General features: G+C 43.1%; 2 protein-coding genes across 2 annotated transcripts in view; one reads left to right on the forward strand and one right to left on the reverse strand.

Annotated features, from left to right (window-relative positions):
• The window catches only part of LOC127391398 (protein HIRA), a 33,997-nt gene extending 21,291 nt beyond the window's left edge, over nucleotides 1–12,706 (reverse strand). Inside the window, exons 1-8 of the mRNA XM_051634106.1 lie at nucleotides 12,407–12,706; nucleotides 5,794–5,856; nucleotides 4,934–5,044; nucleotides 4,089–4,179; nucleotides 3,508–3,602; nucleotides 2,595–2,690; nucleotides 1,309–1,469; nucleotides 305–472 (exon numbers count right to left, since the gene is read on the reverse strand). Coding sequence (XP_051490066.1) covers nucleotides 305–472; nucleotides 1,309–1,469; nucleotides 2,595–2,690; nucleotides 3,508–3,602; nucleotides 4,089–4,179; nucleotides 4,934–5,044; nucleotides 5,794–5,856; nucleotides 12,407–12,443 — 822 coding nt within the window. The 5' untranslated portion in view covers nucleotides 12,444–12,706. The remainder of the gene's footprint in view (nucleotides 1–304; nucleotides 473–1,308; nucleotides 1,470–2,594; nucleotides 2,691–3,507; nucleotides 3,603–4,088; nucleotides 4,180–4,933; nucleotides 5,045–5,793; nucleotides 5,857–12,406) is intronic.
• Nucleotides 12,707–12,986: 280 nt separating this feature from the next.
• On the forward strand, nucleotides 12,987–15,680 carry MRPL40 (mitochondrial ribosomal protein L40). The gene is made up of 4 exons (XM_051634362.1): nucleotides 12,987–13,104; nucleotides 13,726–13,809; nucleotides 14,779–14,934; nucleotides 15,283–15,680. The coding sequence occupies exons 1-4, from the start codon at nucleotides 13,031–13,033 to the stop codon at nucleotides 15,590–15,592; spliced, it is 624 nt and encodes a 207-aa protein (XP_051490322.1). The 5' UTR covers nucleotides 12,987–13,030; the 3' UTR covers nucleotides 15,593–15,680.
• Nucleotides 15,681–15,963: the final 283 nt, after the last annotated feature.

Consider the following 15,963-nt stretch of genomic DNA (forward strand, 5'->3'; position numbering starts at 1 on the left):
CCCACTAGAAACCTGTGACTTTAATAAAGTCACTGAACAGCTAACGAAGTTGGTGTTTGGCATTCCTAACATCCTCCTATACTCCCCCTTCTTATCTTGATCATCTATGTCCACTTCTCCTATCACAAGAGAAAGCTGATTGCTTCCAACAGATAAAGCTGACCTTTATTTTAATCACCACCATGCATTTGCTTTGCTAATCTTGACCAATTATCTCCACCTCTTGTTTCGTTTATGCATAAAATTATCAAAAAGCACATCTTAGAAATTTTCCTCCTGGGATAAATTACTATCACTCACTCACCACTACTGTAACTGCCTTCCGATGCCCTACAAAATCCATGTTGGTTTTCCATCCATCTCTCTCGATGATCTGAGCAGTAGGTCCAGAATTATTCATGGCATGAGCAGAAACAAGATAGTGACCATCAGGTGACCAGCTAAGACGCAACACATGAGTTGTCCCTCCACACTGATAAAAAGAATAAAAAAAAAAAAATATCTCAACATGTTAGAGCTTTAAAAGTCTTGGGCACACACAGGGTTTTTACTACAAACTTTACATTTTAGATTCAGGAAATATGATTACAAAATAAGTCTTTTGTGAATATGGAAGAATGACATTACTTTAAATTCTCAGCAGTGGAAGTGTTCAAGACCAGGCTGAACGGGGCTTGGAGCAACCTGGTCTAGTGGGAGGTGTCCCTGCCCATGCAGGGGGTTGGAACTAGATGATCTTTAAGGTCCCTTCCAACTCAAATCATTCTGTGATTCTATGATAGGCGTTCACAGTCTGTTAATAAGAGCAATTGTACTAATCACAATACCATAAGATCACTGCAAAACACTCCACTCACTAAGCACCCACTTCTGTTCCCAGATATTTGATCTCTTGATCAATGTAATTATATAACAGCCCTACAACGTCAGACCAAAGATCCTTCCTAAGTACTTATGTTTCTGATAGTGGCCAATAGAAGATGCATAGGGAAGAACATAAGAACAATGTAATTAGTGAGCTGATACTCCCTTGGAATAACCTCTACATTTCCAGGAATTAACTTAATTGTTTACATAACCCATGTCAACCTTTGGCACCTACAACACCAAATGCCCATTACACTCCATTTATTCACATGTTGTGAGAATGTAGCTCTTTCCTCCCCCCCTTTTGAATCTGCCATCTGATAGTTTCATTTGATTCAGCACTGTTAAATTCACTAATGTTTGTGCAGAACCAGAGTGATCCTTACAGTGTTCAGTCATTCTGCAGGAATTCACTTTGAACGGTCACACATTCTGAAGTACCTCATCAAAGGGTTTTGTGATGCTGGTTTCCAACTGCCAGTCCATGGTCCGCCACACCTTCAAACTTCGATCATCAGCTTGAGAGGCAATATATTTTCCAACAGGATCCCAGGTCAGCCCTTTTACCAAGCCAGAATGCCCCTTCAAAGTGGCAAGAATTTCTGTGCACACAACATTGAGAAGAGAGATGAGTGACTGCTATCTCCTCTAGGACAGACTGTTGAGGAGGTTAACAAGATCTTTCTGAAACAGCGTATTCAAGATAACCTCTTCTAATGTACAAACAACATGCCAACCAATCTGGAAGCTGCATTTAAGCTAAGAATTATATAGGAAGTGGGAAAGAGAATTCTGGACAAAAGAAGGTTTGCAAAACTCTTTGTAAGAAATAGATCAGAGCAGGAAGACCAGCAGAGCCCAGGCAGTTCAGAATAGCACTTACAAGCTAACTTCAGTTACACAGTCACCCTTTCCTCTGTATCCAAAGATCATGACAACAAATTCTGCTTTGTGCACCAAACATGAACTGAGACAAAGTTGCAAATGAACAGGCTTACAAGCCTGACACATCTGGCAGCCAATTTCGGTCAATCTCTTGCTTATCAGATGGTGAGAGAAGAGGCTGAGAGGGTTGCATGGGCTACACAACCAGCTTGGAAGCCTCAAAACTCTGGTATCAGGATTGGAAGCAACCTTGAAATAAATAGCAGTGACTGGGCACCATATAATGGGAGTTTTAGCCTGCATCATGTTACATGGTGAGAAGCAGCCAAATAAAAACTTCTGCTACTGTGAGGCTCCCCATGTCCTTCCTTCCTCCCCTTCATCATGTAAAGTCACACTGCTTATTAAGCAGCTGGATTTAAAATGGAGTAAATGAGATAATGCTCCCTCTCCCCAAGGCAAAAGAATGGAAAGTCCTGAAGGTACAAAGGCAACAGGGAAAAACCTATATGCATTGTAGATGTAATATCAAGCTGAAGTTCTATTTGTTTGGGATCTTGCAAAGAAGGTGAAAAAGAAAATAGATGTAATAATGACCTTCATGTAAAATCCACAGCACAACCTGAATTATAGCTGTTGCCTACAGCAGAGCAGGACCTACTGCTCACTGCCATCCAACCTTGGAAGGAGGATTGACTCACCAGATTGCAAGTGTGTCATCTTAAAAGACAGACAATCCATTGTCACAGAAGAGATTTTCAGCCAGTGAAATACATCCATGGAGGGAAGAGTTTGTCACAAAGCTTTAGGTACTTGCACATTTGAAATGTGAGAATTCTCACCTGGAAATTTGACAGCATTCCAGATGACAACAGTGTTATCAACACTACAAGATGCCAGCCAGGCATCATGCGGAGACCACGCCACATCCATGACATCTGTTTAAACAAAGAAAAGTATCCATATCAGATGTTGATGGTAATTGGAGAATCCAAAAAATGTTTTAGCAAGAACTTTTGTGGCAACATTTCTCCTCTCACTGAGAAATGGCAATCATCTTACTAGAGGTGAAGGCAAAGAACACCAGCAACACTCATCGGGAGAGAGGCTCTCCCACTTACAATGTTCAGTGGGGAACAACAAAAAATAAATCCAAGGCAGAATGCAATGTTTAGTGATTATGGAAGGACTAATGGCTGTGTAAGTACTTTATCTTGTTTTGAATGAAGAAGCAACAGTAGCTATTGCAACATGCTCACTTTACTCCAACACATATGGAGTGATTAAAGTGATTACAATCTTTATTTTAATCGTAGCTCGTGTCAGCAGGTGCAAAATGCATTTTAAATTATCAGGTTTATTCATCTTTTGCACTGAACTTAGCTATTTTTTCTAAATTAACATTAATATTCTTTGGTTTATAAAAACTTTATCTTCTGCCAACGAGGAGATTATCCTCTGCAAGTGTGAACCTTTATTTCACAAAAAATATAGTCTAGCTTCCTTTACTAAGATTAATTTTTAAGGTAGCAAATAGCAAAATATAAGTTTCTACTATAAAGTTGCCAGAAGTTAGTTGCTTGAAAATAAGCATTTGATTAAAAATGAAATTTTCTTTTAGATTTTCGTTGTTGCTCTTAAAAGTAATTACTGACTTGCCACCAAATTTTTACAATTTGAGCAAGAAAAGGTAGCACTGAAAAGCAATTTGTTTCCAAACATGCTATTATGTTAATTCAACATCTTTTAACTTACCTCCTGAATGGCTTCTGAGGATTGATACACATCTCCACTGCTCAACATTAGTAAGTTTGCTACTAGAACCAAACACAGTGCTAGGTCCAATGTACCTAATTAAAACAGAAACAGTTATCAACAGAACCACCTCAAGTTCTTCAGACCTTCTATCTGCAGAAAATCAGCTGCACAGCACACTTATATTTTATAGTCAGTTATTTCTGCAGTGAAAACTGAAGCAAAATTTCTTTTTTTTTTTTTTGAGAAAGTAATTCCAATAATTAAAAAAAATAGCTTAAATAATATGCACAATTTCTACAGAGAGGAAAAAAAAATAACATTTAAGGTAACTCTTATCCAGAAGCTTTCTTCAAGGACAGAAGGAAATGCCTCAGCTCCTCAAGAGTAGAGAGAGCCCATGGAGAGAGAGACACTCCAGCCCAAATCTCCAACACCACTGATGTGGTATCACAGGTTTCAGCTCCTTGTGCATCAGGCAGAGCAGTGAGCTTACAAAAGGCCAGTGCAGGGAAGAAACATTGAGACATGACAGACAATCCTCCTTGAAATGAAACAAAACTGAGAAGAAATATGCTTACGCAGCTCGTTTCCACACCATAATCAACTTGTCATCTCCCCCTGAAGCCAAGTAAACTCCATTGTTTGACCATCGCACACAGTTCACACAAGCTGAAATGTAGGAAAGAAAGTTTGTTAGATGAAATAGGAGATTAAGTAGTTCTGGACCAGGGACAGAGTTTATAACAAGCAAAACTTGACAGGAGATGTCAAGGATTTAAGTGTGCTTTTTCTACTCAGAGCAGTTACTCTGCCTGCCTTAGATAAATGAATTGGTTCTTATCTTTCAGTAGCAGTTGAGGAACTTCTTACTTCAAAAAAAACTATTCCTTCTTTCAAAAAGCTTCACCAAAGTAGCTCAAAAGAAGATAGATTTAATATTAATCTAATAATGAGTGAGATGAAGATGGCAAACAAGGAAAGATACACATCTTGAAGAAAATAAAGGGTACAGTTTGTTCATATAACTGTATTTTCAAATGTCACGTACAATAAATCCAGAATGATTTAGAACTATAACAATTATACTTCATATGATGCTTCCTTTATACTTTTTCCTTCTCTTTCCCTTTCCTTCAGAGCTTCCCAGTTTCTCAGAATGTGCATTATCAGTTACCTCATGACCACAGCTGGAAAAAGTTCATGCAGAGATTTCCAAAGGGATCTAAAATTTCCCACATTTTAACAACATTGTCTGCTGAATATCTAAAGAATTACACAGCAAAGCAGAGGATCACTCTGCTGTACTTTATTTGTATTTTATTGATTGATTCACCACTGGATACAGCATGACTTTTCTAATTACAAACATGTGCTTTGGCAAATTGCCAATGTGTGTAAAAGAAAGAAAAAAAATCTTTGTTACCTAAGTGATTGTCCATCTGACAAAGCATCTTGGGAATATTTTCATTCTTTTCATCTTCCTCTTTCAGGACAGGAGCCATATTCCAGATCACAACTTTTCCAGAATCCTGACCTGTAAGAGAACAAAAAGCCCCTCCTTTTAAATAGACACAAAAGAGCTTTTCAGTTGAATTGCAGTTCCAGAACAGATGCTAAGATTTAGGCATAAGTATAGAGGGAACTTTGGAAACATTTAAATACAGATGACATTCTGATATAATTACAGCAAGTCAAAAGTGTTGTATTTTTCTTGAAGCTATTAAAAATAAAGTTCTACAGACTTGTTTGAAAAACATACTGTACATAATCATAGCAACCATAAGGATGAATTATTTATAATAAAATCTTATTTTAAAAGAGAAAAGATAACATTCAAATCCTATATTCAATTACTGTGGCCAACATAAAATTAATCATTATTATAATCCAAATAATATTTTTGCACGTATTTCTTCAGTTATTCCATGCATACAATTGGATTTTTTGTACCAATAGCTCTACTATTTGGCAGGGCAAAAAGCCAAATTTCACATACAATTCTTCAAATAAAAAATAATTTTGACTAGTATGGTCACAACTCAATTATTGCAGCTACTATCTCAATGATGTCCAGGAGGATGAGTGTATCAGAAAATGTACCCCTGCCTTCTGCAATAACAACAGCACTTTTCAATCCATTTTAATGACTTATATCACTAAGATACAGATAATTATGTAAGTGATATGTTTTTAAAAGGATCAAACCAATCAAAGTGTTGAGAAGACACAAGATTATTATCATGAAAGCCCAAAATTCTGCCTTCTCTCAGCATGCAGACATACCTTGTCCTCCTGTTGCAAACTTGGTCCCATCTGGGTGAATGTCCACTGAAAATATTGGCTTTCCTGGAATTAGAGAACATATTGAATTATTTTACAGTCAAGAGAATGCAGTAACACCACAAGAACCATAACTTTTCTGGCTGGTCACAGTTGTAAGAATTACAGCTGACTACAAGAGTTGAAAGTTAATGGCAGAAATGACAGCCTATTAAAAGTGTACATGGAAGTTACCATGCCATAACAAACCAGTGATAACCAAGGACACTTGATCCAGAAGGATATGCTAAATGCCTCAAAGCAAAATCATACCACAAAGCAAGAGCCAATGAGGCAAAACTGCATTTGAGTATGGAACTTCTTCCAGATTTCTACAGTTCATTAGCTGATGACCTGAAGCAAGTTTTGGTTTGGTTTCTGGTTTTGTTTCCTTAAATCCTTCCCAATCTCAGATTGCATCACACAATTAATTACCTGTCTCAAATTTAAATTCTATTGTTATGAAACTCTAATATTACCCTTAAATCTTCCAGTTTTCTATATGCTACATCTTTCAGAAGAAAAGTTTTATGAAAATGTAAACCCTGTAACAAATAACTAACATAGTTGGGGAACAGCTTTGGAACCAAGACAACCCTCACTCTCAGCCTATTCTCTGAACACTGAATCACATACCACTCTCTTGTATGATCACAATTCTTCAACCTCTGCATGAGAAGGAAGAGGGGAGAAAAGTAACCTTACTGCATTTCAGTGATGCTCAAAGAGCTACCACTAAGGATTAGTTGAAGGAATATCCATGTGACTTCCATATTCACGTAATTTTTGGCATCAGTTTGAACCTTTTCAAACTGGAATGCTTCTGCAGGCATGATCACACACATGCCAGTATAAAATAAGGCAATTTATCATTACAGGCAAAAGAACTAGCACCCATCATTCCAAGACTACTTGATAAAATTAGCCACATCACACCAAGGAAAATGTTCACCTAGTCCAGTACTCTGTGTTCAGAGACAATAACTAGGTATCTCCCTAGGGATCTGTACAATGCTAAGCATGCAATGCTTCTTCCTAGGATAATCTTCCAGCTCAAAAAATTTCCAACTGACTTCTTAAATCAGAGGCCCTCAGCAGACTTTTATTCTAGAAATTCAATCAGCTGTTTCTCAGACCTGTAATTAACACCAATAGCCCCTAACACAGAGATCCACAGGTCAGTCATGGACTCTGTGAGAGCCACCAACTTCATATATCCTGCACCTACCACCTGTTACTTCAACACCCCTTGGTTCTTGTACAGAACAGTGAACAAAAATTACTTCTCTCACCCCTTTTCTGCTGCTTACAACTCTATATGCATTCATCACGTCTTCTCCCACTCCCAGCCCAAAGAATCCAACTCTCCTCAGTCATTCCTTGTACAAAAAAGCTGTCTCACACTTTTTATCATTTTGGTCACTCTTCTATCAATCTCTTTCAGTTCTCTTGTATTTTATGATGTGGAGGGGAAATGGCATTGAAGACAGTGTTCAAATGATCCATGTATTTATATAGTAGGAAGTTTTATTTCAGTTCTTTTCCTAGCAGAAATTTGGGGTTCGATCTGCTGAGCACTGAGCAGGTATTTTAATAAGTTATTGTAATCCCAAAAACTCAGACCTCAGTGGAAGTCGTCAGGTCACAGGGCATTATTTTACATGGAAAGTTTAATGAGGGTATGGACTTTGCACTCAGGAAAGGCGGGGGTGATTAAGTGAAGCCCTCAATAACAAAGCAAGTTTCCTGTGTGGCTTAACTGTGATCTAGGAAGGGATCTTATTCCACAGGTAACTAATCATACACAATGATCTGCCCAGTAAACTTGGGCTTTTCCACAGAATTTGCCAATAAATTTAAAGCACAATGACTTGTGAACATGAGGCCTGTTAAATTTATCTCCTACAAGAGCCACGTAAATAGCTTCCAGCTGATAGATAATTCCTAATAAATTGGACTAATTTAATAGATCAGTTTCACCAGCAACATCCAGGTGCACCCAGTAGTTAACGCTTAAAGACATTGTGCTTCTCCTTAAAACCATTAGTTTACTAAATCAAACAGATAAGAGTCTTCCATTTTCCATAGACAGGAAATCTGTCAAACTACACCCAGCCTCAACCTGTTACACCCTCTTCTTAACAGACACTGTGCATTAATCAAAATACAAACAGCAACTGCAAAATGCCATGTCAAACACTGGCACAGCAGAATACTCACAAGCCAACTTAGATGAAATATTATTTACAGATCAGTCTGGATTTCATTTCCAATGGCTTTGGATATTATTCCATGATCAAAAAAATTCAGTTCCTATTTAGCACAAACACCACATGAAGTTTCAAGTCAGTTTTGTTACTTATATTCACAGTACAGAAATAGTTGAAACTCAGGTGGAGTCAATGGCAAGTTCAAAGTTTCAAGGTTAGCAGTAAGAGGCACTAGAAGGCCAAAGCTTGGAAAGGAACATCTTCCCACTGCCCTGCTCCAGAGCTGCATGTGCTTTTCTTGGTTATCAAGAAACACAAGGCTTGTCATGATTCAATGAGACTGCTTTGATTAAAAAAAAAAAGAACCAGTGGTTCAATAAAGTTCTATAAAGTGGTTAAATAAAGCCACCTGGTTATGAATGTATATTAACTCTTTCACAATCCAGAAGGCATTTATTTGTTTTTGTAAGTTTACTCTCTACGCTTCTATGTCTCTTAAAATACAGAACAAGTTCAAGAATAATTTGATTTTTTTGCCCAAGTAAACCAAGACTTACATGTGTTTCCAGTTTTATTAATCTAGAGATGTCAAATGATTAAAAAAAAAAGAAAATATGGAGAACAGATTAAGTGATTACAGGACAGAAATCTAGCAAGACAAAGTCATGACGAAGGTGCTCTCTCCTCCAGGGCATCATTATCAAGGGAATACTATTTCCAGTGGTGGATAACACTCACAGGTTAAAGCTATAAGACCTTCCCTACACTACTTGAGGTTTTCTCAGCTGACCACAGATAATGGATTTTTTTCTCACTTCCTTCATTTTCTCAAAAAAAATCCCCGAAGAAGGAGCCATTATTTGATAGCAACTGCTTCCTTCCCTAAGTCCATGTCTTTATCTGATTATGTTGTTAGATCCTGCTGAAAGGAGCCAAAAGGCACAAGGTTCCTGCTTCGAGGTGACTGAATGCATTCCCATGCTCCCAGGTGGTGAAGTGTTGAATCTCCCAACAGTCATGATGCATCAGAACAAAATGTGACACTTTAGTAACATTAAAATCTAACATTGTGTGTTAAGACATTTTGACCTCTTGTAGTAATTTCTAAAAAAAACCCAAACAAAACACAACAGAACAAAAAGCAAAAAGAGCTGAAATTATTGACGTTCCCAGCATCCCATTCCATATGGAAGCAAACTAGATTCATTAAACACAGAACACCTTAAGAAAGACCAGATGTCCTGTTGGATTATCTAAGGAACTCAAATATACCTTATGTACTGAAAGAAATGCCAATAATGAAACAAGCTTGGAACAGAAAGTTCCAAGATAATTAAAACCCAAGGAGAAGGTTCCATCTTTAAAAAATACACCAGCTGAAGAAAAGGAGTAACTTTAAATATTGAATAATTCTTGTTTGTTATTTAACTTTAGGCAATAATCAATGAACTACAAAGACAATTTTACATTAATTTCTACCACACTATGACTGAGTTTCTATTCATTTTACTTCCAGCCCATCTGATACATAACATCCAGCACGACTCACAAATCAATTCAAATATTTACATTCCACCATTACAGCTCGGAGAGATAATAAACTCCTTGCCTATGTTTAAACAAAAGCAGGCTCCAATTTCTACAAGTTGTTATACACGAACAGCACCTTGGGGTTTGCACGGGTTTCTCAGAATCCCAAGGGACCTCTGCTTTCCTGCAGAGCTCAGTGTTTGCCATCGTTAAGCACCAGGGCTCTCAAGACCTTGTGTGCTAAATATGTACGTACAACTCTTGGATGCGTGATGCATCTTTATGCAGGTACTGAACAGAACGCTGGGAAGGAGAAGCAGACCACACCACCCGACTTACTGCCACACATTCCCACCCCCACCCTTGGATTGTACTTCTCAATATTCTTTCTAAGTCAAAGAAACACGGAAGAGGACACAATACTAATGAGAATTTCGTGCAAAGTCTAATAAACCCCCACTAAGAGTGTAAAAAGCTTATGGAAAATGCATCTGAAGGAGAAATATTTCCACTAAGTACCCAGATACAGCAACATTAAGAATGCCAAGACAAAAAGTAGTAGAGCCAAAATGTGATTAAGTGCTTTTACTGTAAATGCACAGCATCCTGGCTGAGCTGCACACAATTCCCAGGTGTACTGAATTTCCCTGCTACGACACTGACTTCTAAAGTCTCATCTCCTGGAGAATGCATGCCTGTGAGCATCACGAAATTCATCCTAGCCCACTCAGAAAAGTACAAGTCCCAAAACTGAGTGGGGAGAGGGAAAGGCAGGAATGACAACACCTTGAACTGGTGTGTGTAAGAGTCAGTCTTGTGATCAGGACTCTCTCTCACATACCAAGAACAGCGAAGCAGTCTCTTGTGCCCGTGGGGAAAAAAAAAGGAGTAAAAATTATCACGAGTCTTCAGCACACACAGTGTAAATTATCTTCACCCTGTTTCTGGAGAGGTTTCAGAGTAAATACGTAGGCCCATCAGAAGGAAGCAGACTACCTGCATGCATCAATGCCTCCAGGATCCAGAACCTGGGTATGTTATGTATGAGAGGCCGACTAAACTCACCAGTTTTTATCCTGCGCTCTTTGCCCCAAGGACAAGCACACATGAATGTTACACAGACCTGTCTATGTTAGCAGGCCTTAAAGCACTTTACAAATGAAGCTGGTGATGAACGGCTGTTTTGCAGGTGGTGAAATCATGACAAAGTGACTTGCCCAAACTCATCCCAGCAGGACAGCAGCAAAAACAGGAATAAAATTTGGGACTGTTGAGGCCCTGAATAGTGCATTATCCACTGGGCAAAGAACTGCAGGGCTTTATACATGGGGCCATGCTGCAAGCTGCTTGGCTTTCTGCAATGGTTAGACCTGCTTTGAAATGCTGCAGATTTCAAATACATAGCCCATACCTAAAGATGCAACCATGAAAGAAATAAGATGTTACAGATCTAATCTCTGTGATTTGCAAAGATTTAGGCCGAAGTTTTTATTTAGCTGCTGGTAAGCATGGATGTGAATTTCAACTCCAGGCTTTGGTTACTGTTCTTAAAACCTGCAGCATGATTACAAAGACAACCATGCACATAGAAAGGAAGCTGTAAAGTTGCAACTGTCGTTTCTAACCCAAAGCACAGTTCTCTACCTTGAATAAGCTGATCTCTGGCTTGGATTTATTCTAGAGACTAATCAACTACATGGGTCCAACTATTGACATTTATACCAGGGTATAAAATTTGCAGCTGAAATAAAGCTGTAACCATTAATTGGAGGACAAAACTTGCATAAACAGAAGTGAGCCCTTGATGTTAGATTTCTTCTCGCTGCTTCACCAGGAATAGTACAGAAATTACTCTGAAAATTTATTGTAACCATCAGTGCAAGTATGTAACAGTGATGGAATCCTGTACTCACTACCCTGGAAAAGTAGAGGCCTTTCTGTCAACATCCACACTTCGTTCTGAAAGTGTTTTAGCTCACAAATCTCTACAAAATTACCAGAGGAGTGGCAGGCAGGATACTATATAACTTCAGGGAGTTGTTTTTGGAAGTACTAGGGGAAGAATCCTTTTCCCCCATGGCCAGTGACAGCACAGGTGACCAGTGCTAAAAATTACAGAATTCGGGGACCTGGACCTGACCCAGCAATGTGAGACCGCTGTGTCCCGTTGACACGGGACATCAGTACCTCACAGCCAAGGAGAGCAGCACGACCGCTGCCTCCTCTCTCCTTTGCACAGCCCACACCGGATTCCAACCATCCCTCCTTACTTCCACACGCGTGCAGTTGCCTGGCAGGTAAGAGCAGCTCAGCCTTCGGCTCCCAGCCCCGCTCTCCCGGCACACAGCGGCCGCAGGGCCGCCCCGAGCCCGCGGGGGAAGGCTGCCCGGTACCTCAGCCATCTTCTGGAGGGCGGCGGGCTCCGGCCGAGCCGCTCCACACACAAACTCCGCGTTTGGAAACCCCCCCTCTCTGGAAACCCCGGTTCCGTTCTCGGACCTCCGCCTCACGCCAGTCACCCAGCCCGGGGTCTCCTCACAAGCCCGCAGGACACGGGGGGGTCAGGACTCGCCGCTCCCGCCCGCCCCGCCGCACCTGCCCGCCGTTCCCCGCAGCGGCGGGGACCGAACAGCGGCACCAACAAACGGCTGCGGCCGCCCCGGGTGCGGTCCCGGGCTCCCCGCGGCCGCCCCTCGCTCGCGGTCCCGCTCTCCCCACGCGTGTGCCGCGCTCCGCCCCGCTCCCGCCGGCCCCGCCCGCGGGCCCCGCCGCCCCCCGGGGTCCCGCCGCACCTGCCCGCCCGGCCCCGCGGCACCTGCTGCCCGCCCGGCTCTCACCATTGTGGTTGACCCAGGTCGGCTTCAGGAGCTTCATTGTTCCCCGCCCGGGGCCCCCGCCGGCCTCCGCCCTCGGGACCCCAGGGCGGCTCCGCCCGGGCTGTCTCCGCGGCCGAGCGAGCGGCGGAGCTCAGCGGCCGCCGGCCACCATGGGCCCTCGCCGCGCGCCGCTCTGCCCGCCCCCTCCGCCGGCCGGAGCCGCCTCAGCGCCGCTCCATGCCCCGGCGCCGCCCGTGCCGCAGCCCCCGCCGCCCGGCCGCATCCCCCGCTCGGCTCCCGGCGGCGCCCGGCAACGCCGGAACTCGGCGCCCGGCAACCGCCTAACCGGCCCGGCGGGAAACAGCCACCCGCGAGCCCCGGCGTTCCCCCGCCTCGGCCGGCGGGGGGCGAGATCCCGCGAGGCGCCGCCGCCCCGCCTCCAGGGCGGGAGGCCGGAAGCGGCCGGGCGGGCGGGCGCCCCCTGCCGGGAGGAGCGAGGCGGGGCGGGGCGCGGACGGGTCTTCCCTCCGGCCTCCCGCCGCGCAGCAGCGCAGCGAGCTGGGGCGGAACCTTTGTGAGCCGGAACGAGGGGCGCGGGAGTCGGAGCGCGGCGGGCGGGAGCGTGGCTGGCACCGCCGGGGAGCCATGTTGGCGGCCGCTGCCCGGGTGGGCCGGGGGCTCCGCGGGGCCTGGGCAGGTCCGGGCGGTGCCCGGCTCAGGTAGAGGGGGCGGCTTCTCGGGCGTGTCTGTTGCGGCCGCTCTGACCCGGGCCCGCGGGTTGGGGGCCCAGGAATCGCCCTTTGCTCGGGGCACCCGCCTTGCCCTCCCCCGGCCGGGGTCCTGGGCGGCCTGGGCCCGCGCGCCGGGGTTGGTGTCGGGGCGTGCAGGGCGCGGGCCTGGCTCCGACCCGCAGAGCCGGGCCCCTGGGCCGGCTCCCTCGCGATACCCGTCAGTACGTGAGGAACGGCATCTCTCTCCCGCCTCCGAGTTTGAACGGAGGCGGCTTGGCTTCTCCAAAACGAGTAATTCAAAGGGGCCGTTGTCGGAGCTTACGAATAAAATTACTCTATCGATAGACTTAAAAAAGTGACCTGTTTCACCCCTCGGTACCTTGTGGATTCACAGCACTGAGCAGCCCAGGCCTGGGGTTTAGTTACCTCACTGAAGTTTCAGCTCATCACCCCTGGCAAGCACTGTCTGCTGGCATGAATTAAGTACCCAAAGATTATTTGAAACTCATCATTGTCATTGATGACTAGTAAATAGCCCTCGTGTTTTGCGTAAGCAATGCCGTTAACGTCAGTTTCTCCTCATGCTGTGTGTTCCTTTTCCTTCTTCAGCTCTTGGCTGCCTCAGGCGGCTCCATCCCGAGGGTGTCACTGGGCGGGGTCGGTGCTGGCGTCCCGGGCTTCGCTCCCGGTCAGGTGAGTGCAGCTGCCATGGACTTACATCTGATGTTTTTGTCCTTAGGGGAACGCAGATTTTTCCAGGTCAAAACTCGCTTTTCACAATAGATATTTGCTTTTAAGTCACTCCGTGTAAAAGCAGTTAAGAACTGTTTGCCTCCTGAGGAGAGTTTAATGGTAACCTGTACAATTACTGCTTTATGCTTGTGTGGAGCTCGTTTTGCCTCCTCAACCAAAGAACGTGGTTGGAGATATTTGGATTTAAGCTGTGCTCCAGAATTCCATTTTGAACTTTATAGTAAAGTGGTAGACCAGACAGTCTGCATTTATATGAGTTCATTTTGGTATCCATGTTTTGTTGCAATGAAACTAGATTTAAAATACCCTGGTAGCTATTAGGTACTATCAGAGAGGCTGTCTCACACCCTAAGTGTTGTTTGATCAGTAAGGCAGGGATGAGATGCCACAGGTCCCCTGTGAGGGTTAGTTTGTCTTTGTGGAGCGTGTGCCATAAGTTACCCTGGTTATGCTGGATCTGTGGAGAAATACAATAGGAGAGTAACATCCACACCCTGAACTTGGTTCCAAATGTGGATATTTTAAATACATGTGTAAAACCACTCACTCCTTTAATGTGAGATGACAGGAATATCTGCAGATAAACATGTTGGCCTGCTCTGCTGTGCTCTGAGCCAGTGCAACACAATTCCAGTTCAGTATTTGTGGAATGTCCTCAGGTCATTGTGATGTTCAGCACAAAATTGGAGGTTGCTTTTCTCAGGTAGGTAGAGGTCACTCTGCAGAGTATCTCAAAACATATTACTGTCCCCTGGAAATTACATTACTTAGTAAAGCTAATGGCTAGAACATCTCTTAGAGACCTAATCAAGCAAAGGGAAGGAACAGTCCTTAGAAAAGTGGAAATGAAAGTTGCTAGTGTTGGATTAAATGAAAAAATAATTTCATTCACAATTCTTTCCATTGTAGAGCACAACCAAAGAAGAAGAAGAAAGTGGATGTAAAGAGAGAGCAAGCACAGAAGGATCGTATGAAAAAGAAAATTAAAAAGTTGGAAAAAGCTGCTCCAGAACTGATTCCAATAGAGGATTTTGTAGCACCACTGAAGTATTCAGACAGCAACAGGTAAGCAAGACTGTCTTTCTCCATGTGCTTGCATTCATGGTAGAAACACTTCAGATTTCTTTCTCTGTAAAACCACAGTATCATGCCAGCCTTGGAACAAAACTTTATCTGCTCCTACTGGAACTAAAACATGGAAAATATGTTTTATTTGCTCCTTCTAAAAGTGAAAAATAAATCAATACCATTAATTTCCTGTTATGACGACCGTGGAAAACCTCAGACATTGCATGAATGAAATGCATTCTCTGGGTTTGGTGGGGTGTTCTTAGGTTGGTGCTGTATCATTTTAATTTCCTCTTAGGGGTGCAGGCTGTTTCTCACTTGCAATGTGATCTTATTCTTTACCAGGGTGCGAAGTCTTCCCCCCCTGTCATTTGAGGAGACTGAAAGACGAGTTTTACTTCTGAAAAAGTGGTGTTTGTTTAAGCAGAAGCAAGATGAGGCAGAGAAGAAAGCAATTCAGGCCCTTGTAGAAGCACAGCAAGAGGCACTGAGGGAACTGCGCCTGGAATCCGAGGAGCTGTATCAGGCAGCAATCAGACGGGATGAGGGGCTCTTCCCCTTTGAGAGGGATGGACCTGATTATACCCCACCACTCCCTGGTTATGATCCTCCTGAAGGAAAATGTGTGGATATCACCAAAGTGTACACCCAGTGATGGAGTTTGTTGTTCAGTTGGTGCTGCTCGGCTGACTGAAGGAGGAAAAAATGGAATCAGAATAAACAATTCCTTCTGCAAGTTAAAATACTGTAGGTGAGTGACTGTAAAAAATATTCATGAAGTATCTGTTTGGAATTTTTAAACAGCTGTCTAGTTAGTAAGCCACCCACCAAAACTACACTACCTGATTCTTGTGCTACGTTAAAACAAGACAAAGAAGTAATTATATTTCACAGAGTATTTAATCTTTCTGGGCTTGTATTTCACATCCCTCCATACATTCCCAAGCAGCATTTTTTTCTTCTGCATAAACTGTAACTTGGAAGATTCCTATGTTATGAGGAAAGAATGTCACAGCCATCACAACA

The sequence above is a fragment of the Apus apus genome, chromosome 16, assembly GCF_020740795.1.
Source record: "Apus apus isolate bApuApu2 chromosome 16, bApuApu2.pri.cur, whole genome shotgun sequence".
In the NCBI taxonomy this organism is placed as follows: Eukaryota; Metazoa; Chordata; class Aves; order Apodiformes; family Apodidae; genus Apus; species Apus apus.

What these genes read in the sequence shown, in the direction of transcription:
- MRPL40 (XM_051634362.1), top strand. Translation starts at nt 13,031, where the DNA reads ATGTTGGCGGCCGCTGCCCGGGTGGGCCGGGGGCTCCGCGGGGCCTGG. An exon ending in CCGGGCGGTGCCCGGCTCAG is followed by an intron (nt 13,105 to 13,725) that starts GTAGAGGGGGCG and finishes TTCCTTCTTCAG; the next exon opens with CTCTTGGCTGCCTCAGGCGG. An exon ending in AAGTATTCAGACAGCAACAG is followed by an intron (nt 14,935 to 15,282) that starts GTAAGCAAGACT and finishes ATTCTTTACCAG; the next exon opens with GGTGCGAAGTCTTCCCCCCC.